The sequence below is a fragment of the Mugil cephalus genome, chromosome 3 (assembly GCF_022458985.1).
Source record: "Mugil cephalus isolate CIBA_MC_2020 chromosome 3, CIBA_Mcephalus_1.1, whole genome shotgun sequence".
Classification (NCBI taxonomy): domain Eukaryota; kingdom Metazoa; phylum Chordata; class Actinopteri; order Mugiliformes; family Mugilidae; genus Mugil; species Mugil cephalus.
The window spans coordinates 17,656,556-17,665,806 of NC_061772.1; the positions used below are offsets into that span (position 1 = coordinate 17,656,556).

A 9,251-nucleotide genomic window follows, 5' to 3' on the forward strand; every position below is an offset into this window, starting at 1 on the left:
ACTTCTCCCGTCAGTGGTCACAATGTTTTGGCCGATCAGCGTACATCCTGTATGTCTCTATATACAGTTCACATAAGTCGACAACCACCTGCAATATATTTGTCACAACTGCATAGCGGATAACTGTAATATTGTTTTTCATTCTGAATATGATTAGATTTATGACCGGCAACAACTGAACTGCAGATAACTGAAATGAGAGTTCTTCCCATCACCAATTCTATTTCAGATATTCAGAAGGTTCGTTCTGGACATGTGAAATCCAATTGTATATATCTAAGTGCTACACACAAATGTCAAGTGACTAGGAAGAACTGAATTACTGATATCTGCTCCACATATCCGCTCCTGGTCTAAAATGTTAAAACGTCCACTTAAACTTTTCAAGGAGAGACGTCGGATGTAGTTCTGGCCGGTATAATCCAAGTCACGGATATCTTGAAATGCAATTTATACGAGACAGATAGAGGTGTGATTGTATTTTTGGTTAACATTCGGATAGTGAATAATAATTGCAAGTGAATGCGATAATAAAATCAGTCTCCTCTGGGGAAAGTCTCACCTGTGGCACCGGCTTTAATTGCGGTGATTGACAATGAATATCAAAATACAGAAATGGATGAAATCACTCTAAATAAACATCTCACCTATGACCAGGTGTAAATGAGGCTTTGGTTATTGATGTGACATGCAGTATGATATCTGGAAACCTAGTGAGACACTGCAGGTCGCTCTGACGTGACTGTAGACTCACCTGCTTTAGTCTTACATGGTCAACAATTGAACATCTGAAGTTCTGGTTCACAGTATGTGTGGAAAATGGTTTATTCATATAATGAAACATACATATCTCACTGAATGACATTTCTAGTTTATGATAGGAGGTGACACATTTCTGGGCCTCATAGATATTTTTTTTTTTAAAGTCAGTGTCCCTGGTATTTAGTCCCTGGGTTTAGCCGTCACAGGTCAGAGATGAAGCTGCGGACCTTCATCATGTATGCCGGTTTCAGGTGTTGCTCCAGTTCGGCTTTCCTCAACCACAGAAAAGGAGCGTTCGGGGCCGCGGGGGGTGCGCGGCCTGCCAGAATGGCTTTGAAGAAGAACACCTTTATCCCAACTGAGCTCTCCGTCCGAATGGCTTTGGGCAGCTTGTACTTGTACACTCCGCAGGGGGCGTTGCTGAGGAAAGTCGCCTTGAAACCAGCTGCTGCAGGTAAGAGGACAGGCTGTGAGTTCATTCGGCTGGAGACAAAAGGTGAGCAAAAGTGCGGACGTTCTTCACTTTTGTGCAGCATCTCGTCACTGTTTGACTGCACAAGCTGAAGAGTCATTCTGTGTTTGTCATTCTCTGCAGCAACAACACGCTCTTTAATCTCATCTCATGCCATGTAACTCCTCATGATCCCAGCAGAGGAGAGAATCACAAACACGATCATGTTAGAGATTCAGTTCCCACTGAGCGCTGCTGTATTAAAAATGGATCACTTCTTGCTCCTGCAGGACACTTTAAATAAAGCCTTCCACCAAGTGGCTCACGTTAACGTCGAGTGGAAAGTCGTAATGGGAAGTGATTTATGCAGTCTGCACATTATTGGTTCATGGGCAATGTTGCGAAAAGGTTCGACATCATCAGTAAATGGTGTTTTATTTAAACGCTTTGAAGTCGGGACGCTTCACTCAACTGTATGCAGAGAATTAGCCAGTTTTACAGTTAACATCTTTAACGCGAGGGAACATTAATGGGTCACTAAAAACATTTGCACAATCAATCTCCAGCTCTGACCTCTGACCCGTAACATTCTTCCAATCATCTGCTTATTATTTCCAGTCTATGAAATGGAGCCTAATCTACAGCTGACATCAGTGGCGGTCTGAGTGGAGGCAGCAGCTTAGAGCCAATTACTGGAGTATGACTGTGTATGCAAATGAGTTGATCGTTGGTGGTGTGAAAGGGTATTTAACCTTCTTGTTGTGGATAATACACGAGTGTACTCCAAGTACCACAGTGGTATTTTAAAGAAGACAACATCAAAGCTTAATGATCCTTAGGATAAAAGTGGGTCATTATAACAGGGATGAGGATATAAATACAGTAAGAACACCGCAAACAGGGGGTGTTGACAATAACACTACTTGAGGATATAAATAGTGCTTTTAAATCCAGCCCTACCAAGAGGGTTTTTATGTTACACTCTTCTTTTACACTACCCTCCTGTGACGCTGCCAAACTTCCATAATGTCAGAAGTTAATAAAAGGTTTTCAGATACTTGTTTCATGCCCAGTTCTTGCCTCTCGGGCAACATTAAAGCTTTCCCAAGACTATGGGTTGTCACAGCCACACTTGTGGTTCATTGTGTCTACCTCAAATGCTTGCAACAGTGAAACGACACTGTCACCAAGAGGCCACTCTTAAAACGACAAACTGCAAAATAAAGATTACTTTATAATGTAGATATTGTTTACCTCCGGAGACCCGGCGTCCTCATATGGGGACATTATGTTTTACGTTTGTTGCAGCTTATTCTGGTTCATTTGGACCTGTTGTCCTCATAAGGAGACACTTTTGTCTGCCATGTACTGGTAGCAAAGGGTCAGTGCACTTGTTTATTTATGCTTATTAACTTTTGTAGTTTGATATCACATGCAAATCTGGAAAATTTACAAGTACACGTTTGAGGATGTTGGAATTTCAATTTCTAACTCTGCTTTTGCACTTAAATACAGTTTTGCATTTTTGGTACACATTGGTGACATAAATTGTTAAATTGTAATATACAGTGAAATAATCCCTGTGTTCTTAATTTTTGTACTTCTTAGGTCCAACTAATCCCAAATACCTGAAGATCTTAATCTTATTTTAAACAAATTAAAATTAATTCCAAACAAATACTTAGTCTCAAGAGGTCAAATATATTTTTATCCAGAAACCATATTAAAACATGTTTCCTTACTTCTAATACTTAGGCATTATTAATAGCCAATAGTCCAGGACAGTAAAAAGCACCTCCCAACTTGTATTCATATTTTTTTGAATAAAAATTACATCTATATCTAGATTTATGGTTAATATTCATTCTAAACAATGGCACAGTTATATTAAGGGAGCATAAGTAAAAGTAAAAGTAAAAGTAATGCATTATAGGTCACAAAGCATGAAGTGGGAAACAAACTGTGATTTATTGTGTACTAGAATCCATTCATTAAATTAACATGAAGTAGAGTACGCGTCATTCCTTTAGTGGTAAGTCAGTCTTAAAAAGAGCAGTGTGTACGATTTAGTAGAATCTAGAGGTGAAGGTTTTCATGCCATTGCCAGATGTCTAGGGGATCTTACTTCACGTAAAAAATGCCTAAGACTTAATGTTTGGTTTTCCCATTCTGACTAACTGTAGAAACATGGTGGAATGGAAAAGGACTTATTCCCTCTATAGATCTGAAGGGGTATTCTAATGAAAATGATCACTTTGTAGTTACAGATACTTTCATTTTTTGCTTTCATAATTCTCTGGTTCCAGAAAGCACTGATTTGTGTTCTACATCATCAAAATAATATAAGTACCAGTTAAATGACTATTTAATTAAATGGGTACTATCTTTTATGAGCTTCTTTATATCAAAAAGGAAAGAATGGGAATAAAATAACAGCATAGTCATGTAATATTTGTAACTTGGGGCAGAGTTAGTTAGTGCGTTTAATAAATCTGGTGCCCAGGAGTTGTGTATCAGCTTTAATAACCTACCTGGCAGGGAAGCGAGGGCTCTCTCGGCCGTCTGACGTAGCGTTTCTCCCTCCTGCCACTGAGTCTGAGGCAGCAGCCACAGCTTCTCTTCACCAATCTGATGCTCGGCCAAAAGAACCAAGGAGTCGGCCAGGCAGCGCTCCACGGAGGTCAAGTCTTTATCTACGTCAGCTAAACGAGAAACATGACCATCAGCTGCAGCGCAACAGCTACGTCTGGGTCTGAGAAATTTACACTAAGTTTTGAAATGTCACAGGAAGTAAAATGCAAATTGAGAGTTCTGCAGAACATTGATTTTCTGAATGTCTAAAAAAACACATTAAAGTCTCTTCCCTCTCTGGTAATTTCATTTAAAAATGGCTTTACGAGACTCCTTCACATAACCTCATTTACTTTTTCATTTTGTTTTACTTGACTGATGGTTGGAATAAGACAAAACGCTAAATATTATAATATGTCACAAAAAATACAGCCATTTCATCAGCCACAAAAAAAAAAAAAAAACAACACTTTGTCTATCTCCTGAACTGACCTCTGACCCTGGGCGCCGGCTGGAACCTCTTCAGCTTCTGCTCCCATGTGTCTTCCAAGTCCTGAGCCAAGATGATATCCTGGTCCCCGCGATCGTACTCGTCGTCGGAGTCATAGTTGTCTGCCTGCTTACGCCTCATTATCTCAGCGTCCTCCAGCAGCCGGAGCTCGTGGTCCGAGAGCCTGCTTTTCTCCAGCTCGATCTGAAATGAATTCAGAGCAGGTTCGTGTCTCAAAGTGCAGCATGTCACTGTAGAAACGGCTGCTGAGTGCCGTCTGGTTACAAACATAATGAGTGTAATAACACTGTCCAAGAATATCAAAGTTGTAGTGTATCTAAGTAAGTGACTAGTTGCCTAGCCTAGCACACCAGCCTGTGGTTGTTCTGTGATTTAACGTGGTTAAGCTGCCTTTACATTATATTTTTGAATATGTTTCATTCACCAATAATGTATTAAACAATATCCTCGATACCCATTTACAAGAATTCACAGAGTAGTATTTTCCTGCACACAGAGATGTTTCTTTGTGTTTAATTAAGCAGCGAATCTATTAAATTATGACTTTAAAATTTATGTACTTAGAATTTAAATATGACAGTACATTTTCTTAACTCTTGACTATAGTGAGTTGGGTTATATAATAAAATTATGGCTATAAACCACGTAATGTAACTCAATACCATACTGAGACGGCACACTACACCACTTTGATCCCTCACAAAACACCGTAGGTACCTGGAACATCATGTCTTTGAATTTCTGCTCGATGGGACTGCACTCCGTTGAAATGACTGGCAGTCTTTGAAGACACACCGCTGCCACCAAACTCCACGGAGACTTCGCTGTTTCAGTCACATTTTTGGCCCGAGTTGACGCTCGATAAGCCGAAGTGGCAGAAAAGTGACGAAACTCCGCGCTTCTGACCACTGTCTTGCTGTAACATGACAAAAATTGCGAGAGACACCGACTCGCCATCCTTCTGCAGGGCGCAGCCATCTTCTTCTGATACATTCAGTGTACGTGCAGAAAAATAAATAAATCGGGACTACTTATGGCAGAGAGCTTTAGATCAACGTAATTCAAAGACACTCGAATACTAAACAATAATGTTAAGGATAGCATCATACGAATAGTGTTCTATATTCGTTTTAATATGGTTAATGACAAATATTGGTTGTTATTTAAATAACGACTTCAAGTCAGTGTTCATTGAAAATATAATTTTCGAAGGTTTTTGTTTTACCTGAAGGCAGCACTTTACAACCGCTACCCAGAATTCTGTGCAGAAAAGCGGACGATCTATTTGATTTAAAGTGAGGGGTGCTTATACTACTAGACTTTAACAAAATTAAACCACACGCACAATTATTAGCCCTATTACCATTAAATACTTTATTTATTTAAAAGTAAAAATGTTCATGAAGTTTTGAGCGATAATCGCATACATTGTAGTAGTAATAACATTGACATGACCCTGCCACCCCTCAACGTGTTGTTGGTCTGATCTGGTTTAGCAGCCCCTTCAATGTCACGTTTGTTGTGTGTGAAATTATTCAACGTCTTACTGCGAATGTGTCTATGAACGTATCAAAAATGTATAAATTCAGCTGTATATTTGTTAATTCCGCGAGTTCCGTATGCAGACAGCTGACCTCCTCCCTAAATGTAAAAGGAGCCTCTCTGTGAGTAGTGTTATGGGTACATTTGACTAGCACTCCGGTTAGCTAACAGCTAACGCTAGTTCTGAAAAAGTCAGTCGGTTGTTTCCTGCATTTCATCCTAACGCTGCATAATTTTAAGATGGAACAATATCATTATTAAGCTAATAGATAAACCAGAGTAGTGAAACGGTGTGTCTCCTGTGTGTAGATTTGGAAGCGGTGGGCTACAGAGAACACTGTGTAGCAGTGCTGTCAGACACCAGGAGACCTCAACATCAAATAAAGACTTCAGGTCTGTATGTTTGTCTAATTTAACTGTCTACTGACAAAAGTTTACTAATGTGATGATTCGAAATTTATTTTTATTTTTTTGTTTTTATTTACTTTGACCCTATCCATAGCACCGTATCATACTGCAGTGCCATGATGAGATATTAATCTCAGTTTTAATCCTTCAGCCAATTACCTCCCCTGCCTGGTGAGGACAGTCCACTGAGGTGGGATGGGAAAAAGTTTGAAGAGTTGCCCATTGCTCACATCAAAGCCACGTACAACAAGTAAGTGGACACTGCAGGTTTCTGAAAATTTCAGTTACATTATTTTATTTTGACGACATCAGAGTTGTGTTTCTTGGATACATTCATGCCTCAGGAAGTGTCTTATAAAGTACGCTGGTGGTCAACACCTTGTGCTGTTTTATTTAAGTTTTTTTTTTTGTTTTGAGTTGTTCCTAAACTGTTTTTGTGTGTGTGCCTGTGTCAGGCTGCATGGAGTCTCATTGGGGTGGGGGTGTCTGGTCCGGGTTAATGGTAAATGCTCTTGTTTTTAAATAGCCTTTCTTCTTATTGGTACTCAAAGCACAGGTGTGTTTTGTCCTTTGCAAATGAAGACGTTTGGCTGGTGTTTGGTGGAAGAAGAAAAAATAGCTGGAAGCTGTTTTAATTAATGCAGAGCGACCTCACTGTGAAGTGTCGGTGTAAGTGTTGTGGTGTTGACGGTGCTCATCAGTTTGAGTGACCGACCTAGTAACCCGCTCTGCTCTGCACCAGCACACACATTCAGGTGGTGGACAGCGGGGGACAGTCCATGGTGAGGACGTCCTGCGGCACAGAAGGCTTCAAGAACATCAAGAAATCGACGCCAGTCGCGGCTCAGACTGCCGGTATCTCTGCTGCTGCTGTGAGTTCTCCACCATGCGCGCCTGTAACTTATTTTCAGACAGAAGGACTGGTTCAACAAAACGGGACCATTTACCGTCACGATGGACAGTCTCTCTAATTGCCAGGACAGCTTGTTATCCCTGCAGAATGTTGTCGCAATTAAAGTAGAATCAGTCAAGACGATACAGCCTCTGCCGCTTCTCCACTCTGTGTGACAACTCTTAATTCATGAATATTAAGCGTCCGTTGTAAATAACAGCCTCCTCTAAGGACTTTGACCGAGTGGAGAAGTCGGTGCTAAAAAGCTCATTTAGACTCCGTATTAGTGAGATTTATTCAGGCTGCTGGCTACCAGATTTAAGGTCACAGAGCCTTTTGTCTCTGCAGTGAACAGAGGAGAGAGAGATGAAGTTTTACGGCGTGTATATACAGTTCAAACCGACTCTGATCTGTCTCACTGCTGAGGATGTGAAGGTGGTAACGGCGATTAATTCGACCTTCCAAATGCTAACAAGACAAGGGACAAGGAGATGGAGCGCCTCGTCTTAGTAGTGGTTGAAAGCTGATTCAACCACTAATTTGTCATTTCATTTGACTTCAGTGCTCCCTCTTTACTGCTGTAGACACGGGTTGGACAGAAGCCGAAAGTTTTTTACACTATCCATTCATCTGCTGATTATTATTTTCCAGAAGCCGTGGATTCAGCTTTGTTTTCATTTTGGTGGCCGTAGTGTTGTGTTGAACCGACACACGTTTCTATTATTTTGACCCATTGTAGTCTGTGTGCTAGGCTAAATAACAGGCATTTTTGCAGTTAATTCAATCTAGTTATACATCATTGCAATCAGCACTCATCTAAAATCATCATACAGTTGAATTTCCGTCTGTTTGACATGAACTGCACGTTAAAGTCTTGAAGCTCAGGTTTTGTGCATGACTGTTACATTGATGCGTTCATTTTCACTATTGCGCCTGTGTTGTGTGTTTTGAGGTTTATGGTGTTTAGCAAAACAGTGAAAAACCTTTTTAGCTGTATTTTAATTGAACTCATTATATATGTTAGGCTTCATGTTTTTAAGATCATGATAGGTGTCCTGAGTTCTTTATTGGCTGCACTGGGCTTTTCTGAACAGATGAAAGCTGCATGTATAAACATTAATCCTCTGTGTGTCTCGTCTTCTGAACAGAAAGCAACGGGGAAGGGAGTTAAGTTCGTTCGTGTGATGGTCAAAGGTCTTGGTCCTGGACGTCTGGTGAGTAGTTATTGTAAATCCTTTTTGCGTTTGCCGTCATATTTATTTTTATCTTTTGCTTTTGTTGCCCTTGTCTTGAGATAGTCTGTCTGCAGCTTAAAGGGAAAATGTGATTAGAGACAGATTAAAAGAAGTTGCTTGGAAGCCACTTATAAGAAACAGGATCTTCCTCAACACACAAACTGTTTCCTTCATCGAGGTCGTTGCCTCCGGTCTAATGTAGTTGTTCCATACACTGCGATTGTTTTTTAAGCTTTTAACCTTTTGACAAACAACTCATTAACATTTCCTTGGTTCTTCCTTTGCTGTTACAACCGCTGTTACAGGCCGGCATGTTAAAGGGGTGAGATGTTGTACCAGTGACCTGCTTTCTATTAATCCAAGAGAGGGCGTTCAGCTCCATTAAACCTGTCACCGCATAAAGAACCAGCACCCTAATTAATTTCTGGCTCGGCCTGTTGCATTAGCTTTCTTAATAAATGAGCCCTTTTCTGTGTCGCGCAGTCTGCAGTCAAAGGCTTGACGATGGGAGGCCTGGAGGTGGTATCTATCACCGACAACACCCCCGTCCCACACAACGGATGCCGCCCACGTAAAGCCAGAAGGATGTAGCACCTTAACTCACCGCGACAGGAGGAGGCTGTTGCGTGCTAATGAAAGTGTTTTGTTTTGTGTAACTCTCCCCAGCTCTGAGCTGACCTTGCATAACGTGTTTTGGAGAAATAATTGCTGATGGTGTTGTTTATGAGCAGAGAACAGGTGTTTTGTTTGTTGGCACATAAATAAACTGTTGGTCTCACTGCAGGCACTCTGAGGTTCATTAGTAGACGGATGTTTGCACAAAACACCGAGCTCAACGGCTCTGAACGGGAAGAGAGAACGGCGCGGAGAGGGTTTCAC

At 40.9% G+C, this 9,251-nt stretch overlaps 2 protein-coding genes across 3 annotated transcripts; one reads left to right on the forward strand and one right to left on the reverse strand.

The window, feature by feature from the left end:
* Nucleotides 1–558: 558 nt before the first annotated feature.
* Nucleotides 559–5,295, reverse strand: mrpl46 (mitochondrial ribosomal protein L46). 2 transcript variants are annotated; one of them, XM_047580107.1, is made up of 4 exons: nucleotides 5,013–5,295; nucleotides 4,277–4,478; nucleotides 3,745–3,915; nucleotides 559–1,207 (listed from the first exon to the last, which is right to left on the reverse strand). In XM_047580107.1, the coding sequence occupies exons 1-4, from the start codon at nucleotides 5,286–5,288 to the stop codon at nucleotides 963–965; spliced, it is 894 nt and encodes a 297-aa protein (XP_047436063.1). In that variant the 5' UTR covers nucleotides 5,289–5,295; the 3' UTR covers nucleotides 559–962. The 2 variants fall into 2 exon arrangements, with proteins under 2 accessions (XP_047436063.1, XP_047436062.1); XM_047580106.1 differs by having other exon boundaries at nucleotides 559–1,210; nucleotides 5,013–5,294.
* Nucleotides 5,296–5,765: 470 nt separating this feature from the next.
* Nucleotides 5,766–9,155, forward strand: mrps11 (mitochondrial ribosomal protein S11). Its single transcript, XM_047580108.1, has 6 exons — nucleotides 5,766–5,959; nucleotides 6,147–6,230; nucleotides 6,397–6,495; nucleotides 6,988–7,117; nucleotides 8,286–8,351; nucleotides 8,856–9,155. The coding sequence occupies exons 1-6, from the start codon at nucleotides 5,856–5,858 to the stop codon at nucleotides 8,961–8,963; spliced, it is 591 nt and encodes a 196-aa protein (XP_047436064.1). The 5' UTR covers nucleotides 5,766–5,855; the 3' UTR covers nucleotides 8,964–9,155.
* Nucleotides 9,156–9,251: the final 96 nt, after the last annotated feature.